This window comes from Rhinolophus hipposideros, assembly GCF_964194185.1.
Source record: "Rhinolophus hipposideros genome assembly, chromosome: 10".
NCBI lineage: Eukaryota > Metazoa > Chordata > Mammalia > Chiroptera > Rhinolophidae > Rhinolophus > Rhinolophus hipposideros.
The window spans coordinates 70,570,775-70,595,164 of NC_138056.1; the positions used below are offsets into that span (position 1 = coordinate 70,570,775).

A 24,390-nucleotide genomic window follows, 5' to 3' on the forward strand; every position below is an offset into this window, starting at 1 on the left:
GTGGAGCCCGGGCGCAGGGCGGGGGCGGAGGCGCCGGGGCGGGGGATGCGGGGCCGCGGCGCAGCCCCCCGGCCCTGAGAGCGAGGACAGCGCCGCTCCCGCCGCCCAGCGCAGCCCGGCCCGCCGCCCTCGCCGCTTCTCCGGTCTCGGCCCGTCGAGCCGGGGCGCCCGGGCGGAGCCCTCGCCCGCCTGGTCGGGGTGCGCGTCGGGGGAGGCAGAAGCCATGGATCCCGGGCAGCAGCCGCCGCCTCAGCCGGCCCCCCAGGGCCAAGGGCCGCCGTCCGCGCAGCCCCCCCCGGGGCAGGGCCCACCGTCCGGGCCCGGGCAGCCGGCACCCCCGGGGTCCCAAGCGGCGGCTCAGGCCCCCCCCGCCGGACACCAGATCGTGCACGTCCGGGGGGACTCGGAGACCGACCTGGAGGCGCTTTTCAACGCCGTCATGAACCCCAAGACGGCCAACGTGCCGCAGACCGTGCCCATGAGGCTCCGGAAGCTGCCGGACTCCTTCTTTAAGCCGCCGGAGCCCAAGTCCCACTCCCGACAGGTAACCTCGCCGCTCCTCTGCCCACGTCCCCGTCGGGCGGGCCGCGGGCCCGGGGGCGGGCGGGCGCGGCGGTGGCCGGCCCCGGCCGGGAGGTGGGGGGTCCGGGAGCCCTGGCGGGGCCGGGATCCCGCGGAGCCGTGCGCGACCCGGAGGCGTCTGCTGGGCCGCGGTGACCGGCTCCGCGCTCCTCCCGGAGTCTGGAGCCGAGATTTGTTTTTCCCCTCGGAGTTTCCATCTGCGGCTGCAGCCCCGGGGGGCGTGCTTTCCCCCTTCTTTCTTTCTTTCTTCCTGGGGTTCCCGGGAGGTTGGCGGGAGTGGCGGGGGAGGTGGGGAGGCAGGAAGGGGGTGGGGAGCGCCGGCCCGGCCGCGGTGGGCTTGCACAATGCGCGCGCCTCCGCGCTCTGCACCTTCGCTCCCGCCGCCGCCGCCGCCGCCGTGGGGAGGGGGAGGGGGGGCTCTGGCATTTGTGTGTGGGTGAGTTGCCAGCGGCGGCCGAGTTTGTGAAGTCGAGCCCCGAGCCCCCTTTCCTTCGGGGCCTCTCGGTCCACTTCAGCCTCCTGGAGAGGCAAATAATTGTTCTCTTGTTTTCCAGTGTTGATTAGGGGTGGGGGTTGATCCAGTCCCTGTAGTTTCTTACTCTTTCTCCCCCTCCCCCTCCCGAAAGCATTTATTTTCCTCGCGGCCCCGGCGCTTTATGAATACAGGATCCAGACTTTCCTGGAAGTTGTTTATGGAGTTAGTGCTTTCACCCCTGTGTTTCCCTTGTGCCTTGGAACTCGGGCAAGCGCACTCTTATCAAACTTCGTCGGTTCACGTGTTGATTTCCCAATTGTGGGCTATTATTTACAGTCTGCTGAAATGCTTTTAAATTAACCACATCTGCACGTTGCGCAGGACCTGAGCTGCGCTTTACAGTGCCTTGGTTTTAAACACAAGCCTTTGAAAATACACTGCAGGTTGACTCATAGCCGAGTCCTGCCTAGTTCAACTGTGATTACAAGTTAATGTTTGGGAAGCGATGACTAATTCGAGACTCGCCATTGCCTTTTAATTCTTATTGAGGATATGAACATGGCTGTTCGCCTACACAACGTTCGATTATTTTGTCAACTTGATGCAACATTGAAGTGAAACTATTATGAACTTGTTAACATTCCAACAGGTCCCAGTCGATTTGTTTAGTGTAGGTTTTTCTTTCTTTCCTTTTTAAAAAAGGACTTGCTTCAGGCTAAACTTCAGCATAGGAACTTTGCCCAAAAGTTAATTGGTTTTCCAAATACTGCGATGTAGTTAGTCCACTCGGGCTGTAACTGGAGTGGAAAAAAGACTTATCGCCCCCACTGCCATTCCCCTATCTATCCGCAGACCTGTTGTGTGTTCTCCTGCCTCAGGCCAAAGGGTTTTAGAATTCAGAAGAACTTAACCTGCAGACTAAAACCTGGGCCATAAGGAGGAAGGAAAAATGAGATAGCTTCTTGCCTAAACACTTCAATTTGTAAGAAGTAGACTTAGGTATGCTTTTTTCTCTTCATGGAAGTGGGTTTCTGGACTCATGTGTTGGCATTGCACCCTACAGACTACACAGCTATGCTGCTGGTTACTTAAAATGTTTTGAAAGTATAATACACATAGGGGATTGAATTCCCCATTTTGTGGCATCAATAAGCCAAAATGAATTGCAATTGAAAAGTGTACTTATTCTTCTAATAAATAATCACACAAGAATTTATATCCAACAGTTTATGAATTCATGCTATTCATTGTCTACTAAAGTTTTGTTTGTTTTTTAGTAAGTTTCTTAACTGAGTGTTGTGCATCTGTAAGTTTGACTTTTGTTTCTGCCAATGATTTCCTAATTCAAATATATTCTGATTGGAAATTCAGAAATATACATGACTTTAAGGCATAAACACCTCTGCTGATTGCTTCCAGTCTCCCTTCCTTGCTTATATGAATCTAGGGAATTCTAACTTTTTGATAATCAACCCTCATTCTAATGAAGGAATTTAAATACCTATGAGTTATGAATAGTAGAAGATGGGTTATAAATACTATTATCCACAAAATGTTGGCTATAAATCCATTTATATATATGCACTTTTTTTCATCATGAAAAAAGCTATTTTACAAATGAGAAAACTGCCGTGTCACACTAGCTAGCCAGCTTGTACCCCCCAGATCTTTGGGGTCTAAGTGCAGAACTTTTTCTGCTATTATATAGTGCTCAACTTGTAAATGTGTAAGTTCTTAAATTATATTGTAATGGAACTGTTGACATCTTTATCATCTAGATACAAATACATGGTTGGGGTTTCATTTCATTCATTAGGTGGCTTTTAAGAACATTTGGATAGTTCTGAATCTTGCATCCAATAAAAGTTGTATAATTTGTGATGATTGCTTTATTGATGGCATTTGTTCATGATGAGAAAAAATGACAGTTGTCATGTGTCTAGGGCTTGGCTTAAAAAATATTAACTACTTAAAACCTAGTTTGAAAAAAAGAAAAAGAATGCATAGCTATTATATTCCTTGGGTTGTGTTTATACCTGGAACATTTTAGAACTTGGAAAAGCACCCATACTGCCTTGGTCTTTTAGAAATTAGGTTTTAAAATTCAACATTTATTATTTTAGGGATGTTTCATTCTGTACTATTTGCCTCTAAAATATGTAGAAGGCACAGCTAATGTAGTAGGTAGAAATTCACTTAGATGGACTGCTCATCAGTAAAATTACAAATGTTTGTAAAAGTACATACTGAAATTACATAAACCACTTAAAAGTATCCATCTACACACCTATATTCTCCTGTGTCAAATATTAAATATTGAAATATGCCTTTGGTACTTAGATATTTGGTTGCAATGAAATTCTAACTAGGAAATTTAAAGGGACTCTATTTAAAAACAATTTTTAAGAAAATTTCGTTTTAATATTCCTGTAGGCCAGTACGGATGCAGGCACTGCAGGAGCCCTGACTCCACAGCACGTTCGAGCTCATTCCTCTCCAGCTTCCCTGCAGCTGGGAGCTGTGTCTCCTGGGACACTGACCCCCACGGGAGTCGTCTCTGGCCCAGCAGCTACACCCACTGCTCAGCACCTTCGACAGTCTTCTTTTGAAATACCTGATGACGTGCCTCTGCCAGCAGGCTGGGAGATGGCGAAGACATCTTCTGGTCAGAGATACTTTTTAAAGTAAGTGCAAGTAATGATGGGAGATATTTTTCTAAGAAAACTGTACTTTGGAAAACAAAGTAAAATGGTGTCAAGATGTAACATGTCATTCATTTTCATATTTAACTTAATATTTCTTAATATTGTTATATTTAACTTAATGTCAAGTTCAGTTATATCCTCCACATTTTTTTGTTTGTTTGTTTGGTGTGATCTCATTACCTTCTTTAGTTGGGTAATATTTTGAAAGCTTGATTGGTTCTTGTTTCAGAGTCCTTTAATCTTTTCTTTTGTGGCAATTTGGATATTCTCATTTTGAGTTTGTGCCAAATCTGTTAATTAGCCTAGCTCAGAACTGAAAGAATAACATGAAAAATTTCAAATTGTGAGAATTATAGGGCTGGCATAGTCTTAGGAAATATGTATGGCACTAATATCTTTTTAAATAAATATTTTATTGGCAGAGAAGAACTACAAAATAAGTTAAGACTTCTTTGGGAGTCTAATTTTACAGTAGATTGTGAAATGACAAACCCTTTAGCTGCGGTTGGAGGTGATTGATCAGGTTTTTTTCCCAAAATGTAGACAAACATGAATTTTCAGGCTTAGTATACAATCTCTCAGTGGCAAAGTTCTTTCAAGCTAGCAAGTCTTCAAGACAGAATCCTTCTTCTCTAGGAAAACAATAACAAGGCCATTGGATCATTTATTTTTATCAGACGTTTTGTCTTTAACAAACTGGTAACATTTCATTAAAACTGAAAAAAATCAAAAGAATTTTATATTCTTTCACTTTGAAATTATAGATAAGACCTTACTATTTTTATCTGGCTTGTTTGGATTAAGTGTATACAGAATGTTTTCTAAAAGTAATTATTATAGACTGAAATTGATGTTTTAAAAAGGTAGCTTACTATTTAATCAGGTTGATATAATAAAGTGAAAAATAATCTGTTTTCATTGAGATCTGTCTTGACAATCTACTCAAGGCAAATGTAACATTTATTTGTTAGATCAGATAATACAATTAATGATACTGTTTTATTGTGGCTTAGTAATTATTTCATTTTGACTCTTTCAGTGTAGGTTGTTACTTTGTAACGTAAGATTTAAGAGAAGAGCAGAGGAAAATGTTTGATCTTGAAAAGTTTCTACAGTTTTTGCCCCCTTGCCTGCAATTTTTTTCTTCTTTTAATTCGTTTTCTGGTGTCCTGGTATCCATTTCAAAGGGTCAGGTTTCAACCAGAACAATAAAGGGCCTGAGACTGGAAAGTACACATAAGTCTGGCAAACTCATCTGCATGAGCAAGATCATTTGTTCTCAAGCAGACATCCAAAGTAAATGATTGAAAGAGCTGCTAGCTGTGAGGATGTGTCTTTAAGGGAAAAGGAGTGGAAACAAACCAGGTTGTTAGTAGGAAAAAGAAAGGCTGTGCTTTTTTGAACCTCTCCCTGCCGGGTCACATGCTGACCTGGGGAGATTTTTAAACAGCTTAATGACCTGCTTGCCTCCTTTCTTTGGTTGATTCTGTAGCTAAAAGTATAAGGTTAAAAAACAACGTTTATGCTCTTCTTAGTCTTTTTTGGATATTGTAATAATTGCTTATAGGTGACATCCGCCTACATTTTCATTTTGAACAATCCTTTTGTTTTGAACTGAAATAAATATTCTATAATTTTTAAGAATTTTCAATGATTCTTCCATTGAGAAGTGTTTTTCTTAAAGATATTGTTAAAGATGGATTAATGAAGAGTGTATACACATACACAACACACCACTTTGAACACCCCACTCGAGTGGGCCTGTAGGGAAGGTAAATCAGGCCAAAATGATATGAAAATTATGCCATATGAGTAATGATGGCAGCTGTAGAGAGTTTACCTGAAAAAGAAAAAAACTGGGAAAAAAGAAATAAACATCATTGTTCAAGATTTTTGAATTGCTTATTTTAAAGTTGCTAAGAGAATAAATCTTAAAAGTTCTCATCACAAGAAAAAAATTCTGTGTATGGTGATAGATGTTAACTAGACTTTATTGTGGTGATCATTTTGCAGTATATAGTAATGCCGAATCATGTTGTACACCTGAAACTAATATAATGTATGCCAATTATACCTCAATTAATAAAAAATGGGGAAAAAATTTTCTGAGGGACTCTTCACGTGGAAGTAAAGTTAGGCTTATTATATGATAAGCAACATGAGGATTTTGACTCCATGGAATTCAATTTTCTCATTTCAAACCTTTCAGAAATAGAAGAGTTTTCTCTGAGAGGTGGATCTCGGCCAGTAAAAGCAGGCAAAATCATGAATTAGTTGATACCTGTCAGGAATTGTAGAGAGGGCCCCTAAGCATTGGGTGTGGAAGATGGGTACTAGTCTTGTTTTTCTAAACAGTATCTGTAATTGAACAATATGTAATTTGGAGAAAAGTTATCAAAAGATTAGTTCACATCCAATTGTTAAGCTACTTTCATGGCATTATGGGCTGTATGAGTGGTCATAAACAATTTATTTCTGTGTACTTCACAAATAAATGATTAATATCTATCCTGTGAGTCAAAGGTGATGATAAATGAAGCTTTGGGAGCCAAGTGGCTATTGTCAAAAGTTCATTTTTATCCTAATTTTGATGTTTTAAAATCAGGCTCTCTTTGCAATCAATACTTAACAGTTTTCCTCTTGTGTCTAAAGAAGATTGTTGTCAGCTAGTTGTAGAATGATTTAAACTAGTTGCTTACTTTACACTCATTTCAACAGTGAAAAATTAATGTCTTACTAAACATCTTTTAAGATACTTGTTAGAACTAGCTTTTAAGTTACAAAGTATATAACTTATTGAGATTAATACTTGGCATGAAGAAATCTGACCATAAATGGTCCAAACATGCAATGTGATGTAACTTGATTGAAAACTTAGTGTTGACTTTGGAAACAACAAATTGTTGCCTGTGACCATAGATAAATGACCTTTTGAAGTCAATTGGCCCATCCTCTAGCTTCAAGGCAGCATAATTACTGAAGGATTATAGACAGGCAATCATTGGCATTTTTAAAGCCCTTCCTAGGTCATTGAGATCCTCTGGAGAAGACTTGTACCATATCTTGGCAAGTGATAAGGTGAAATTATGGTACTAACTACATTTATCAGCACATATTCAAGCTCTGGTATGATTCTGAAGTTTATAAAAAAAGCTTAGTCTGTATATTATGTATATTATTTGTTCACTGAATTTACTGTTTAAAACTAAGTTATTCAACATTGTATATTGAGCTTCTACTTAAAAAGAATCCTTTCTCTTCATTACTCTGAAAATTATTGCTTTCTTCAGCTGTCTTATAGTTTTCCTACAGGAAATAGTTCTTCAAGTAGTTGGTCAACAACTTCCTATTTCTTTATAAGCAGCTGAATAACTTCCTGAATTAGTATTCTATAATATGTGTGGTTACAAGGAGTGTTTTTCTCAGATTTATTTTATAGAATCTGATACCTTGTAAGTATTACCATGTACAAAGATCTTCTTTGTATATAATGTACCACATAGGACTTTATACTTTCATATAACAAATCTAATCCAATGATTTTAAAAGTTTGTAGATTTGCAATGTTTTAATAATGTTCTAATTTTTAAAAGATCATTTTGTTTCTTTTCTATGGTTTATCACTTGCTGAATAACTGACCACAGTGTTTTTAAACCTTGAAAAGTCAAGGCTTTTTGTGTCTTGTGATCTGATTAAAAGTTATATACAATATCTCGATCCACAGTTTAAAAGGGTATTTTTTCAGAGATTTTTAACATTGCAGTATATAACTTACCCAGTTTTCTAACATTGAATGAACTTGCCTTGTAGATGTTATTGATCACTATAAATTGTTTCTTTTTTGCTACATAAGTTATTTTATAAGTTAATGCTCCAATGCCCTAATTAAAGTTACCTTAGAAATGTATCAAAGATAATTAAACTGTTTCTTGTTGTAATTTGATCTATGCTTCTCCTAAACACTTGCCCAGAAGACTATAAACACCTACAATGTGTATTGTTACCATAATAAACATTAGATCTTTTTAAAAGGAACAGTTACATAAAGAATAAGGCTATTCTGGTTTTTGTTTGTTTGCTTTGTTTTTGGCAGGGGGTTTCTTGCTATATCAAATGTAACTCAAATGATTTCCCTTTAGAAATGGAAAGCTCCTAATAATGCCATTAAAGGTTGATTACACTGCAGAAAACAATTCAAATTGCAATCACAAAGTATTTTCCTATCTGAGGGGAGGGCCAGACTCTGCCTGTTTGTCTTGCTATTGAGGCTGAGTGGAGAGAGAAGATGAAAGTATTACCTCAGCTCTCGGAAAAAATGCTTGCTTCTGCTCAGTGGGTGGGCATCCCAGGGAAGAATGGCCCCCAGTGACACAATGATTTAGGCAGAAAAACTCTGAAGGAACTGTTGAATACAGTGGCAGAAGAAAAACAGTTGGAAGATAGTGGATGTGACAGAATAAATAGAACATAGCGATTAATGTATTTCCTGGGGAAAATAATGAGTATTTTTAATATGAACCAAGAAAGATGTTTAGTTAACAAACTGGATGTGTAGGTCCAACAAACTCAGTGGGCTACAACATGGTAGGCTAGTTTTCTTTTTTTGAAAAATAACATTCAAAAAAAGTATTCCTTCCCAAAAGCCTCATGTTAACTTTTAAGGGGAAAAAAAAACAAAAAAAACCTTAGCAGTATTTGAGTAATTGAAACTTTATAAAAAATGAGATTAGTCTTCACTAGTAATATGGAGAAATATATTTTAGTTTATAGTTAGAAAAATGTTGCAGATTAGCATCCCAAAACAATGCTAGCATAACTGTAAATTGCCTTTTTTATCTTAAGACTTTGGGGAAGAAGAAAATTCTGAACCTAACCCAGTTAGCTGTCAAAATGTATAGTGAAATTTAGGCTTAGGGCAAATCAAAGTGAAGTCATTTTAAAAATCAGTTGTTAAGACTTAAGATTATTCAAACTTAATTTGCTACCTTCAGTAATAGCATAATTTAGCCATTAATTATGGCTTGAAAGTTTAATAATAGTTGAGTAGCATTGTATAAAGGGAGGTCTTAAAGAGCCGTGTGGTTCTATAACTATGGTTACTAAGTGATGCAGTTCTTACAAAAAGGGCTTCTGATTCTAGGATTAATCAGAACTTCAAGCCATGAAAGGGGCATTGCTGTTTTTATGAAGAAGAATTGCTTCGTGGTTCTGGTTGCTCAAGTACTGTAGCACCAAGTTTCCTGGGAACAAGTACTGCCACCGTAGAAGCATTTCCATTTGCGTAGGGCTTGACCCCTTCTAAAAGCAAACAAAGAAGTTTGGTATAAGTCACAATGGTGCCTTTTTTGCTTCTTCCCTTTAATATTTCAGACAAGAAAAAGTGGTCAGTAGTTTAATCCTCGTTTGGCTCTTACCATGAGAAAACTCATAATCTCTAATACATCAGATGATAAGGTGTTTCTCTGAATAATGTTGCAAATGGGGCTAGCTATTAACATACTGCTGTTTTCTTCCACCAAATATTTACAATACTTTATTTGTGGCTGGTGCCATTATCTACACTTTAGTGTGGTTCTCTTAATCTCTTCACTGGATCGTATTAATCACTAGACTTACCAAATCTTCAGCTGATTACTGACCTGGAGTCGTGAGGGTACTTTTTGTTACCAGTTCTGTCCTTCCTCTTGTAATTGCTTGCTTAAAGTGAGATTTTTTGTTTGTTTTTAAAGTGAGGGCTTTCTTTGGCCAATAACTATGTTTAGAGACATGTACTTTTTGATTCATGCATGGAAACTTAACTATAGACTTTGATTTGGGATTTACATAGAGTAAAGACGATTTTCTTCAGAGTGCTGCTATGCTATCACAACATTGTGAACTAGAAAGTTGTTTGAAATTTAACTTCTCACGTATTCTGAAGTGACTAATATAGAGCAAAGGCTTTTGAGAAGGGACTCATCTCTACCATCTAGGAAATGGGGATAAAATGTGGATTTCTTTCTGTCCAAGTGTAAATGTGGGATTCCTTTGTTTTATATTTATGGAACTGTCCTCCCTCCCTCTTCCTTCCACATGTATCAGATTTTATGTCTTTTTAATAAGGGGTATGTTTTTATTATTATTTTATTATTAAAAGTAATATGTTTATTAGAGAGAAATTCAGGAATGGAGAAAGGGGAGGAAGCACCTAGATTCTGCCAAGAGGGGCTTGAAGATACTTATTTTCATTGCCTAATATATAAATACATATTTTGAAATTTAATTTTTAGGGGAGTAACATACATAAATTTAGAATGCCCCATAGTACTATAAAGTTTATAAAGAAAAAGAACCATTCTGACCCATTTTTCTTAATCTCTGACTTACGTTCTCTAGAGGTACACTTCCAACTCCTGTGACATCCCCCCCCATATACTTTAAAAAATTCCCTATTTATAAAATATGCTACACTATATTTCTTAAATATTCTGTACTCCTGAAGTCCTCCTTTCTTAATCTTTCCAGTATAATAATCCTTAACTTTTTGAAGTATTTTTAAATTGTTATGGCTATAGGATTTGCAGCTGAGCTGTATACTGTAACATGATTTTCCAAACAACTTTGATATTTTCTTGGAATTGTTAATTGCCTTGTTTTTTCATTTGTATTTCTATTCCTTTTTTGCCCCCTTGGAGACATCTCTGAGTCTCTTGTCCTGCTCTGAGCTAGACTGGTTGCTCTCACCTTGTTTCAAAGTTGTCTCCTGGGATGTCTTCACTCTCATCCCGGCAGGTACCTGCATCATTCATAATTGGATACCCTATGTACTGCTTTTCTCTAACTTGCTCACTCTTAGAGTTGGCTTATCTGTAGGAATTTGCTGAGAGAAAAAGGTACATGCTGGATAACTGACTTGAGATCTTTTATATCTAAAGATATCTTTGTTCACATTTGATGGGAAGTTTGGTTATAGAATTCAAGGTTTAGTTATTTTCCCTTGGAGTTTTGAAGGTTTTGCATCATTTTTATTCTAGTTTCTAGTTTTCTTTTTTTTTCTCCCTCTTTCTTCTGCCTCTCCGCCCCCCACCCCAACCTGCACCAACTGGTTCAAGCCATTGTTTCTCAGTCTAGTCGTGTAGGACACAGCTCCCTGGCCCATGCTGGTATTATAAGCTTTGCACTCCCCCCACCGGCTGAGGCAGTCGGGTCAGCAGTTGGCCGCTCACAGCAGCTCATGGCAGCTCTTGCCGGTGCCGGCCACTCACTCTGGCCACCGCCCACTCATGGCAGCACACAGCAGCTCACTCTAGCTGCGGGCCACTCGTGGCTGCTCACAGCAGCCCATGTCCAGGGAGAGCTGTTGTTCACAATCTTAGCTGTAGAGGGCGCAGCTCATTGGCCCACGTGGGAATCGAACCATGACCTCGGCGTTAGGAGCGCGAAGCTCCAACCCTGAGCCACTGGCTGGCCCTAGTTTTCCTATTGAGCAGTTAAACCCAGTTTGCTTCCCGTGGGGATTTTAGTGTTTGTTTGTTTGTTTGTTTGTTTGTTTTAATTTCTATTGGGTAGCAGTGTGCTTTTTCCGGACCCATCAGATCCAAGTCAAGTCCTGTCGTTCAATCTAGTTGTAGAGGGCACAGCTCAGCTCCAAGTTTAGTTGCCATTTTCAATCTGGTTGCAGGGGGCACAGCCCACCATCCCATGTGGAAATTGAACCGGCAACCTTGTTGAGAGTTCTCACTCTAACCAACTGAGCCATCCGGCTGCCTCTAGTGTTTTTTTGTGTTTTTTCTTTTTTTGCTTTACCTTTGGGGGATGCTCTTAAATTTCATTATGTGCCTTTTTTAATTCATTGTAAAGGTTGCATGATTTGGAAACTGAATCTTCAGTGTGAATGGTGCCCTTTAAAGTTTTGCAGTATAGTTGCCCTTAATTGTACTGTGTTGGGAAAGATTTATTAGTTCCTGGATAATTTCTTCCAATCGGTTATATCTGTTCTTTCTTCCTGGAATGGCTAGTCAGATTAGCTCTTTAATTTTCTTATCTTTACCCCCTATTTTCCTTCACTTAGTCTTTTGTTATGCTTTCTGGGAGATTCCTTCAACTTTAGCTTTTAATTTTTCAGTTGATTTTTTTTCCCCAAAAAAGCTATTTATTAGTCTTAATTTCCAGGGACTCTTTTCTGAGTTCATTGTTCCTTTGGTATTTTTAATAAGATGCTGTTCTTATTTCATGGATGTAGTAGTAAGTATCTCTCTGATAATATTATAGTAGTTGTGTCTTTTTAAATTTTCTTCTGTACTTTGAGTATTTTAGGTGGGTTTTGCTGGAGAATGACGTAACAGGGACCAATCAGGCCCTGAAGTTGTGGAGGGTCCTAAATGTCAGTACCTCAGTTACATAGCTTCTTTTCTAGTAGACAGTTTCTCCAGATACAAATTTACAATCCTTTTTATGGAGAGCATTGGTGCTGGTAGGTGGTTTAGTGCTGGACAATGTGGAGCGTCAGCCCTGCTCTTGGCTGTGCCAGCTATCGGAATCCAGAGCCTCTGGCTTCATTGCTCTGGAACATAAAATTTCCCATCTCCTGCTGGGACCAGGTTGGGGCGTAGGGGTGTGCAATAGGATTTTAAAAAGTTGTACGTAGGTTAAATTTTTGTGAATCCAATTTGTGACTATTAGATTGACTATGTAAAGCCCCAAATAGTGACCAGACAATTTCATAAGATTTAACTTAAATATTGCAGAATCATTATTTAATAAATACTTAAGTAAATGCTTTTACCAGGCAAATGATTCATCAATTGCATTTGTCTTGGTTAGTGTCAGTGTTGCTAGTTTACATTTTCTTACAGGGGGAACTATATAGTTTGTATAGGTTGGCATTGGGCAGCAGTTTTGTTCAGAGGATTTGGATTCTGAAGTAATGTGAAGAGGCAGAGAGACTGGAGACTTAATTCCTGTTCTTATATATATGATTATTGAGATAATCATATTTGTCATTTTCAAGTACTTTGTCTAGTAGGCACAGCTTTAAAAAGTAAGGCTTTAAAGTAAAACAGCCTTATGAAGTTAGCATATGTCTGTCTTTCCTACGTTCTTTCCTTCCACCCAGTTTTCATCAATGTAGATGGTGGTAGGATAAGGAAAATATTTATTCATATCCAAATTGGTTAAATAATTATTGGCATACTTAATGTAGATTAAGTCCTGGAGTAACTTGGTTTTATTTTAGTGTAGGTTGTTGCTTTCCCTGGCAAATGCTGTTTTCATAGATAGTTCAGAAAAGTAGGCTGTGCTCGGTCTTCAATAGACCACTGTAGATGTCATAGGATAGTGTTAATGTAAAGAGAGTATTTTCTTTACCTATAAACTAACCATGGAGATGTAAGTAGTTAGAATTTGCAGGAAAACTGGGTTTAGTTTAAAATAGATTCACCCAGAGGTGGTAACTAAAATGTGTTAGGACCCTTTGTTGTTGATCTCAAGTTGAATTTCTCCAGATTCACTTTTCATAAATCTCTGTCTTGATTAGGTAAAAAAGTTACATATGTAAATCTTTTCTGGAAAATGAGGAAGTAAACCTTTGAAAGACTGCTAAAATCTTAAGTGACCAGTGCAGAACCAGACCAGCACTCTAGCCATCAGTGAAAAGTGTTAAATGATACCAAAAAAGTAGATACTTATGGGTTGTAGAGGGTATTAAAATAGTGAATGGTGTGGGGGAATGGAACAGAATCAATACATCTTAGTTAAACATGTAGAGTACGGAAGTGTTTTAAAATAGCCAAGGGCTAAGGTTTGAAATGAGCTAAATAAATAGAGATTTCTGAGACCCTGCTTGGAACTAATCCTTACCAGTAATAGGGTCACAGTTAAAAAATTTACCAAGCTCTCCTGGATAACTTTTTTTTTTAAGATTTAAAAAAAAAAAAAAAAAAAAAAAAAGCCCCTCTGGGGAAGAGTTGGCCAAAATACAGATGTTTCTGTTTTTCCTCTACACATGTTCAGACTGATATAAGTTATGTTTCAGAAATTGTGTAGTTTGGATGGGCTCCAGATGATGTAATAGGATCACTTTTAACCCCTCCCAGCTGGAGAGTGTGCAGGCTTTCCTGTTAGGACTGGTACAAATCTCTTCTTATGAGTGACAAAATAATTACTGTTTTCAGACAATGATATATAAAATTAATATCATTGTCCTCTGTATTTGAAGACAAAACATGCCCTTTGTGTACCTGTCTATTTTTAAGTTTTCAGTGAGTGCCCATCATACTACACATAAGAATTTGCACGGCTGGTCCCTCAGTGCCTGGCTCCCTCTGCTCCCTCAGACACATGGTGATGTTTCTCAAAAAAGACCCATTTGGTTCTGGGTGGTGTGTGTTGGGTCTCTTGCATTGATGTGGTTATAGTTTCTTTCTCCCTGCTGTTCTTGGTTATTTTCTTTGAATTTACTAATATGTGCTTAGTGGTCTCTTGATTTCGTAAACATCGACCTAGTGGTTTTATGTAGCAGGCATTGTTTTAATAATATGTCAGTCTTATGAACTAGATGGGTCTCAAGACTCCGTTCACTGCAAGTCGTCTTGTTTGCCTTTTCATTGCTGTCTCTCACTGGAGAACCTGTTGAAGCTAACTAATTATAAGCTCAATAAAGACAGATTTGTCCTCTTTGTTCAGCATTACGTATGTAACTTTTGATGTATTTATTGGCAGATGACATCCCTTAGGCTACTCATTTATTTATTTCTTAAAACTATTGGGGTGACATTGGTCGATAAAATAATACTGGTTTCAAGTGTACAATTCTGTAATACATCATCTGTAAATTGCACTGTGTGTTCACCAAAATGAGTCAGTTCTCCTTCCATCAGCACATATTTGATCCCCATACTGACTGCTCATTTATTTCAGTCGATTGGTTGATAGTCCCCCTGATTAATGCCTTCAGTCCCTGCACGATTATTACTGCTGTGCAACTTCATGTTAAAAAACAGTATTTACCTTGTGTTTTTAAAGTTAATTTTACAAGTTCGAGATGATTCTTAAACTCAAATAGCTAGAGCTATTTTAAAAAGATATACTTGTTTTCTGGATATATATGAATCATAGTTCTACTTTAGGCTATGACAAGTCTGTTCCATGTACGGGGAATGTTTGACTGATTTAGAATTAAATAAATAAGAAAATTTTGTTGTAAAAGTGGTACCAGTGAGTAGACTCATGGGAATTCAGGGGAGAAGCAATGAGCTGGTGGTTATCGGACCTTGAAGAGACTGGACTAAGGTTATCCTTATGGAATTAGTATTTTCAATTCAGTGAGTGTGGGTGTAGAGGAAGGAGGTGGGGAGTCCGACTGAGCTGCAAAAAGGTTTTCTCCTAACAGACAAAAGGCTTAATCTTCCCACCTGGAATAACATTTGTATCTTAAGAGACTCTTCCTGTCCTCAGTGAAGCTGTAGTTAAGTCTGCCCTCTGATTTTGGGCATTTAAAAAAAAGCAGTTCAAATATCAAAACACTTGAAAAACTATTAAATGGCCTGGTTTCATCCACTGCTTGAAAAAAAATGTTTTATAAGTGAGGACTATCTGTTACATGAACATTGTAAAATACAATTGTATCCTGTATGTATTTTTAAAGTTTATTTTGAGGTTACAGCCTATTTAAGATAATTTTTGATACTTTATGACACTATTTGTCAGAAAATGCTAGTTGAAAGGAATTGTTTTCATTTTTCTGGTAGTGTTTAAATTTAGCTTAATGCTTATTTGTTTACCAAGTAAACTTTATTAGAAGTATACAAAATGAATATAAACCCCTTTTTCTCTTTATTATTAGTTTCAGGTGTACAAAACAACATAATGATTAGACATTTACACGTCTCACAAAGTGATAACCCCAACAAGTCTACTACCCCTCTGACACTGTACATGGTTATTACAATACCATTGACTATATTCCCTATGCTGTGCTTTACATCCTGTGACTATGTATATTTTAAATTATAGTTGACATTCAATGTTATTGTATATTAGTTTCAGGTGTACAGCGTAGTGGTTAGGCATTTACATAATTTAAAAAGTGATTTCCCCGATTAAGTCTAGTACTAGTCTGACACCATACATAGTCTTTACAACATTATTGACTAAATTCCCCATGCTGTATTTCACATCCCCTTGACTATTTTGTGACTAGTCATTTGTGCTTCCTAATCCCTTCGCCTTTCTCATCCATCCCCCAACCCCCTTCCCATCTAGCAACATCAGTTTGTTCTCTGTGTGAGTTTATTTCTGTTTTGTTTGTTCATCTATTCTTATAAATCCTTTTCATGGATCAACTATTTCTGTTTTAGATATTATCACTGCACAACTTGAATCAATAGTAAAATATGGTGTAAAAGTTACACTTTTTAGTTTTTAAAGTTGCATACCATGTTTCCCCGAAAATAAGACCTAGCCAGACAATCAGCTCTAATGCGTCTTTTGGAGCAAAAATTAATATAAGAACCGGGCTTATTTTACTATAAGACCCTGTCTTATATTAATTTTTGCTGCAAAAGATGCATTAGAGCTGATTATCTGGCTAGGTCTTATTTTCAGGGAAACAGTGGGAAAGCTGCTGATGACTGAAACATTTTCTTTCATATTTAAGGAAGTTTTTAAACTAAGCTTTAGAATTTTTGAAATGCTGAACCAGATGGTTTAATCCATTTTATATTACCAAAACCAGATAAATATTTTTAGAGCTTGTTTATTAATCAATTTTATTAAATTGTAAAGCAAACCTAATACTTTGCCTATCACTATTATAAGCTACTGTGGAAACTAAATTTTGTTTTTTAAAACACTAGGATTTAAATTGATTAATAAAATTTTGTGGGACACAGAGCAGTCAGAATTCTTTACCTAAACTCAGAGTTTAGTATGGTTTTGGAAGGAAGTAAGGAGTTTCAGGAATGCTAGTAATTAGGAAATGAATATAGTGGACAGCAACGTATTAGGCTGTTAAGATTTCAATTCTGCTTTATATTAAGCAACCACCCAGCATTTCTCACAGTTGTGGAGGCTGTGAAATCCAAGATCAAGGTGCCAGCAAGGTAGGTTTCATTCTGAGTCTTGTTCCCTTGGCTTGTAGGTTGCTGCTGCTTGCTGTATGCTCACATGACCTCTTGTGTGCACACAGAAGTTTCCTCACATGTTGGTGGAGCCTTCTAACAGGAGGGCGTAAGAAGCTGCAAAACTTCTGAGGCTGTTACATAATGTCACTTCTACATTCTGTCCGTCTGTGTGTTAAGGTCAGCCTAGATTCAAGGATTGGGAAGTAGACTCTGCCTCTTGATAGGAGGAGTTGCAAAATATCGTGGCCATGTTTTTCAGTCTACCACACTTAAATGGGAAGTTTTTAAAAATAACGTTCAAGACAGCTAAATTATCATCTGGTGCCTGAAAAACGAAGGGTAGAACATATGTCCCTGGAAAACAGTTTATACTATTAAGTAAAATCTCATTTTTTGTGAATAATGTGATACAAGTTGATAGGTGTTTCCTCTTGGGAGACCAGCAAACCAGGCAAGTTATTTTTACACCATTCAGTAGGTTCGACAGAATATGGACTTTTTGGTCACAATTTAACATTTCTGTTCAAGTCTATGCATTGTAATTGACATCTAATTATAATTATTTTCTAGAACTTGACTCTGGTATTTTACAAAAAACAAACCTATCCCATTTTAAGTTATTTATCTTTAGATTAATTTCGGTGTGAACTCACATGGAAAATTGTAGCAGAAATGGAACCTGGATTTCCTGGTACCTGCTTGATTTTTGATTTAATTATATTGCTGCTCTCTTTCTCGACCTGAATTCAATTAAGTTGAGAAAAATCTGTAGGGTTCTTGCTAAAAGATTTCACTTGATTAATTGACTATCGAATTTCTGTTAATTTACAGACTAGTAAGTTATCTGAATTTTCAAGCTATATGTGTGTATGTAGGCATACGTAAATATACGTAACACTGTTGGTGAGAACTCCCAGTGACTTTAGAACGTTTGTATTTGTTTTTCCTGCTTCCAGAAGTGTTTTCTGTGACCACACCACACGCGTCTAGGTTTCCAGGTTGCTTATAAATGAACAGTCGAGGATCGCTGCTTCACTGGGAGTTAACAAAGACATTCTCAAACATTTAATTTTCAAAACTAAGCGCATCTGTCTTTTTCTCAAGGCCTATAAAACGACAGTGCTTTTCTTCTTCATGAAGTTGAGCGAGTGCTCATAAAAAACTGATTTAATTCATTGTAATTAATGGTACCTAAAAGTTGAATTTAAATAGTGAATTGGGTTTCAGCACTGTGATTTATACTCCCGAAACGACAAACGTGGTGAGCAAGATATCCCTAGTTCTCTGGACTTTTTTTTTTTTTTTTAAAGTTCCATGGTGACTCCTCCATTTTTGGTAGTGGAGTTGTAGTGGGTCTATGAAGAGGCTTCAAAAGAAAAAAGAGCAGCTATTTATGGAGCATTTCCTCAGGCCTGCAATTTGAAGCCATTACGGCCAAGTTGCTGAGCAAGTCAGTGATTGCGTGCCAGCAGTCGCCGAGGCCCCCACCCTGCAGCCTGTGTGAAGTAGGAGTTCAGCATTACTGCTGTGCAAAGCTTGCCCTCTTCAATTATTGTCAGTTGCTTACTTTCTAAAGAGCAGGAGGGTTTCAAGCACTCTAAACCCAGTTTCTTAACAGTTAGATTATTAAGCGGTTGTAGGATATAAGCTAGTTTTTGAGTTTTCAGGAACTAGTTCAGCATCCAAGAATGGGATTCCCTCCATCCCCCACTCGCTTTTAGTTAATTAAAATCAGGTTATCTTATCAATGCAGATCTTGTCCAGCAGTTTTGCGTAAACTCACAGAAACAGATGTTGGGAGTTGTCTATCAGAGGGATTTCAACCTAATGTATACATCCTTTAGTCCTGGAGTCTGTGTTTAAGAGGAGTTTGATTTTCACAGTTTAGGTAACTTTGTTGTCTATCTATGGAAACATCATTTCTCCCTCTTTTTTTTTTTTAAACAGTGCTAGAAAATGAAGTGGTCTCATTTGTGTCTGATGATGAAGTGAAAACCCATGAGCTTCAATCTGCTCAGGATAAAATTATTATGAATCGTTTTATCTTAAACAGAATGCTTCTGATCTGTGGATTTTACAACGTTCACTCTTTTCTTTTTTTTAACGATATTTTATTATTTTTTTATTTTATTGGGGAACAGAGTGTTTCTCCAGGGCCCATCAGCTCCACGTCATTGTCCTTCAGTCTAGTTGTGGAGGGCGTAGCTCAGCTCTGAGTCCAGTCATCGTTTTCAATCTTTAGTTGCAGGGGGCACAGCCCACCATCCCATGCGGGAATTGAACTAGCAGCCTGTTGAGAGCTCGCGATCTAACCAACCGAGCCATCTGGCCTCCTCCACAACTTTCACTCTTTGGTGTATGAAACTTGGAGAACTAAGGAGCTTTTCTGTATTGCAGTCTGAAGTCTTAAAAAAATTAGTCATTGTTCTACAGAATTTTCTCTGTCCTATTAAAAATCTATTTCCCTATTGTTCTGGATTCAATTTCAACATTTTTAAATGACTGAGAAAAATGGTTTTTTGCTATACCTGTAATTTCAATTTCAAGAAAGCATCAACTGGTAAAATCAGTGATTTTACGAGAATTGAAATCTGTTTTTAATTCAAATCCTTTGAAAGGATTGACATTTGTAACTTCGATAACCTAGGATATATGAAATGGTTTTCTACTCATGGACATTACCTATAAGAGACAAGTATTTCCTAATTTACTATGTCTCTGTAACTATCCCCCTCTGCCCTGCCCCTCAACCCATGATTATGCTTAGTCCAACCTATGTTTAGTCAACAACATAGACTAAAGGGAAAAAGAAGAGTACTGTGTTTCCCTGAAAATAAGACCTACCCAGACAATTGGCTCTAATGCATCTTTTGTCAAAAATTAATATAAGACCTGGTATATTGTATTGTATTATTATATTATATTATATTATATCTGGTATTATGTTATATTATACCAGTCTTATTTTACTATAAGCTTATATTAATTTTTGCTCCAAAGACGCATTAGAGCTGATTGTCCAGCTAGGTCTTATTTTCAGGGAAACATTGTATTATTATAGGGTGCCCCCCAAGTACTAGAGTTTTTAAAAATGGCAGCCTAATCACTGAATTAATCCTCTTGGATTTCACACATTGGGTGAAATTAACTGTGGCACTTATAATAGAAATTTCCTACTTATGTGACCTAGATTGAGATTTAAGATATTTTCTATAGTGTTTAGCTAAGTGATAGTTTTTGGAAATTGCTTTTTGGATTTTCTTACACATACACCCGCCTCCAGGAACTTTTTAAATGACAGACAAATTCCTTCAGGGTTCAGCTCAGATTTTAATTCTAGAGTGTCTTCCCAGATTTTTCCTAGTCCCAAGTCTGCCTTAAAGTCCCTTCTTCTGGCCTCCCATGAATCTTGCTGTGTTAGGGAATATATTTTCACTTAAAACACTTGTGCTGTATACCCTGCACCCAGCATAGTGCCAGCACATGCTAACTGCTCACCAAAAGATAGTGAGAATTGCTTTTATATATTTCCAAGTCATTTCAGAAGTATTGTTATTTTCATCTGTTTTGGTGCCTTCAGAAAGCTTCAGCACCGTTCAGAAGAACATGAGCATTTAAGAGCATGTGGTCCCTATCCTCAGTTAGGAAGCAAGGTACACAAAACAGTAATGGCATTATAAAATATCTTTGGACTGCTAAACAATGTGGTGAGCCCTAAGTACTGCCATGTTTCTCCGAAAGTCAGACCTAGCCAGACCATCAGCTGTAATGTGTCTGGAGCAAAAATTAATATAAGCAAGTATAATATATAATATATAATATTATATATAAATATAATATAAGCAACAATTAATATGAGACTGGTCTTATTTTAGTGTAAGATGGGTGTAATATAATATAATACTGGCTCTTATTGTAATATAAGACCGGTATAGTGTAATATTTTAATATATAATATAAGACTGAGTCTTATTTTTGCTCCAAAAGACACATTAGAGCTGATGGTCCAGTTAGGTCTTATTTTTGGGGAAGCACGGTAAGTAAGTTGTCTGTTAGTAACCCAAAGAAAAGATTGCTTGCGGTGTTAGAGCTGGTGGAGAAGATTTGTGGAGGAGTTTGGCCTTTGGTTGCATTCGAGGGCTGCATAGGTTTAGATAGAATAGGATTTTATTCTGTACTGAATACTGCATCCTTTTGATGATTTTGCTTTTTTGTGAGTGATTTTCTGAGTTGAATTTCCGTTGCCTGATTGCTTATATCCCCCACTGGATATTGCAAGGCCTATTCAGTTCACCATTATGTCTTAAGCACTTAGCATAGTGTCTGGCATATGCTTAGTAATGTGGCTGGCTGGCTGATTTACTCACGTAATTCCAAGAGCCTTGGTTTCCTCATCTATAAAATCAGTAAATTGGAATACATGATCTCTAAGAACTTTTCCAGCTCTAAAAGTCTTAAATTTAGAATTCTTAAATTGAAAAATCAATTTAAGAATTCACATGAATTCTCAGGTCTACGTATAAATATCAACAAGTATTTTCTGATATGATGTTGTATTTACAATACTTTCAATTTAACATAAAGTATACTATGTTTGATATATAAATACTACCATTAAGCAAAAACAGTAATGTTGGCAATGGGAAGGGTATTTTGGAGGAGGGGTTTTTCTGAGTGTGACTTAACCTGGAGAAAAATGAAAAGTGGACAAGCTCTAATAATGACATTAAGGGATCTAGATGGAAATTAAGGTGGAATTAATATTTAGGGCTGAAAGAGTTAGAGAGGGCTGACCTTTCTATATAAATAATCAGTGATTAGTTTGGAGTTATAGTTTTAGTAAGAATGCAAACTGATTTTAAGAAATATTGGTTCTGTTTGAGCAAATACTAACACCATGAATTATCTATTGAACTGTAAAAAACGTATTAGAAAAAAGCAATTTGAAATTTAAACTGACAGCTCTTTCTCATTTGTATCTTCTCTGTTGGCACAAAAACTGACAGACAGTCCCTATCCCTGAGAGCCTTAAAAAAAAGGCTTTTATATAGCCTTCTGAGACAAGAACTATTCATTGTTGTCAGAGCCACAGGATAGCCAGTCCACACACTTACCATATCTTTTGGAATCTCTTCTTTACAATCAGTTTTAATTTTGGACTGTTTTGATTGTTAAATACAACTTAGAAATTTTTTAATCCATTGTAGCCAATAATGCAAATTGCTGATGATTCATTACATGTATGGAAGAATGTTAATATATTGTGAGTAGAGTAGTGATTTATATTTATATTTAATTTCAAAGAAAAACATTTAAACTTCCTTTTGAACATGTAAAATTTGTGTTACGTACTACATTTGATATTACTGCTTTAAAGTTGGAGAAACCATGTTTATACTTGCTTTATGAATACTTACCATGCCTTATCTCATTTAATCTCTGTAGTCTTAAAATTGTAAATGTTACATGTTTTATAGATGGGAGTCTGCCTTGAAGAGGTGAAGTTATTTATATCCATCTACCTGTGTCATTCCATAGCACCAGCTATCTCTATTAAATCTGTGGCTGTCTCTGTGATCAATAAAGTTTTTTGATAGACTGAGTTAAATCTATGCTGTATTTCTCATAAACTCATTCAACATTGCATACACATTTGGTGATTAATAAACACTTCTTGAATTGAAGTAGGATGCTTTAATTTCTTTACCATGTTCCTTAAAAAAATGATACCAGTAAGGATGACTTATCTACTCATTCAAAAGCTCCCCCAGTGATTCTGATGTTTGCATCCACTTATCTAATCATTGAATGAATTGAAAAGACTTTTCCAGTTCAACATATACTTATCATATATATTCTAAATCAGGGGTGTCCAAACTTTTTTCAACGTTTTTCACCAAGGGCCATATGCGCTAAAATACACAAACAGCCGGGCCACTCACTCGAGGTGAAGTACGTATTGCCTCACCTGGTTTAGTTAAGTAAACTAAATATATTTTTGGAATTTGCTGTGGGCCCATTGACAATGGCTGGCGGGCCACAGTTGGCCTGCAGGCCACAGTTGGCCTGCGGGCCGCAGTGGCCGCAGTTTGGACACCCCTGTTCTAAATCATTAAGCGCATACATCAAGCTGTGAAATGGGTGGATCTCATTTTATAGATGCCACAGTTTAGCTAGCACTTCCTTTCCCCACCAACTGCTGCTGATTTAAGTTCCCTTTATTATTTTATATACATTTGTGATGATATATGTGCTAGTACTACGTAACTGTAAAGGACCATATAAATGTTGTCCTTTATTACGTGGCCTTGTTTATTCCTAAGAGCAGGTCATGAGGAAAGGTTACATAGACATCTTGCTTTATCTGAAAACCAGTATTTTAGTTGACTTAATTATGTTAGTACTTACACATTGGATTAAAATTTAATAAGGATTTCACTTGCGCTCATGTTGCTCTGACTTTATATACTAACCATGAAAATAGTAGCAAATTGAAATCGACACTCACTTATAACTTCTTTCTTAATGGAACTGTCCTAGTTGGAATTTCCCACTTCTAGGAATGTGAAGCGGTAAGAATGATTTCTTTCATAGTACCTGATTAAGGTAAAATAGCCTCATCATAAAGGCGTGTAAAGAAGACTAAACAAATGTGCAGACTGGCAGATGTGTGTTGGAGGGCATTCTAGCATTGGCAATCCAGTGTGAGAAGAGACAGGATGGCCTCCTGGGTCTTCTGGCTCCAGACCTGTGATCAAGAGCTCATAACTAAAGCTGTTTGAACACTATAATTAATGGTACCAGACAAGCCCATTTACATGAAAAACTGAAAATTCGTGGTATTATAAAAAAACTTGCTGTACCCACACCCAGATAATTTTTTTCCCAACTGTGTACATAATTCAAGTTATATAGTTAATGATCTTAGGGGCTTGTGAATTATTTCCATGGGAGTAAAATATTTAATTGTGTAATTTTAAGTAGGGAAAAAGTAGTTTGATTTAAGGAAATTTACCTTACGATATTTTAGGACCTCTGTATTCTTTCAGACACGTATGAATTTTAAATGATGCTTATTGTTTTTACTAGGATGCTTATTTTTAAAGTACAGAATAAGCTTCTGCTTTCAGGAATTCAGCCGAGTGCTTCAAATGAGAGCTCATGTATTGCAACATTATTTATCTATTTTTGTAAAGGGCTGTTAATCACTTGGTGCCACCCTGTCTGAGTTGTGTGCTTGTGGATTGTCTACATGAAATAACTTGATATGGCCTCTCATTTTTGCAAAACTTTTTCCTATATTTTTAGCCCACCATGCTAGTATGAAGCTAAATTATTTAATAGGAATATTTAGAGACCAGAAGCTTACTTTTAATAAAATCTTTATTGCAGATATTGCCCTATTCTTTATGGAACAGGGAATGTTTACAGCAAATGTCAACATAGTTATGAAATATAATTCAAATAATTCATTATCCCACCTTTGGCCATCTCCCTCTCCCTCTTCCTCTCCATCTCCCTCTCCTT

At 37.5% G+C, this 24,390-nt stretch overlaps 1 protein-coding gene across 8 annotated transcripts in view; it reads left to right on the top strand.

Annotated features, from left to right (window-relative positions):
- Positions 1 to 24,390, top strand: part of YAP1 (Yes1 associated transcriptional regulator) — a 103,710-nt gene continuing 79,320 nt past the window's right edge. For 6 of the 8 annotated variants that reach the window (XM_081064199.1, XM_081064198.1, XM_081064202.1 and 3 more), the window contains exons 1-2: positions 67 to 544; positions 3,491 to 3,741. In XM_081064199.1, coding sequence (XP_080920325.1) covers positions 224 to 544; positions 3,491 to 3,741 — 572 coding nt within the window. In that variant the 5' untranslated portion in view covers positions 67 to 223. Of the gene's footprint in view, positions 545 to 3,490; positions 3,742 to 24,390 lie in introns of all 8 variants that reach the window. The other 2 variants (XM_081064200.1, XM_081064204.1) reach the window with 2 other exon arrangements.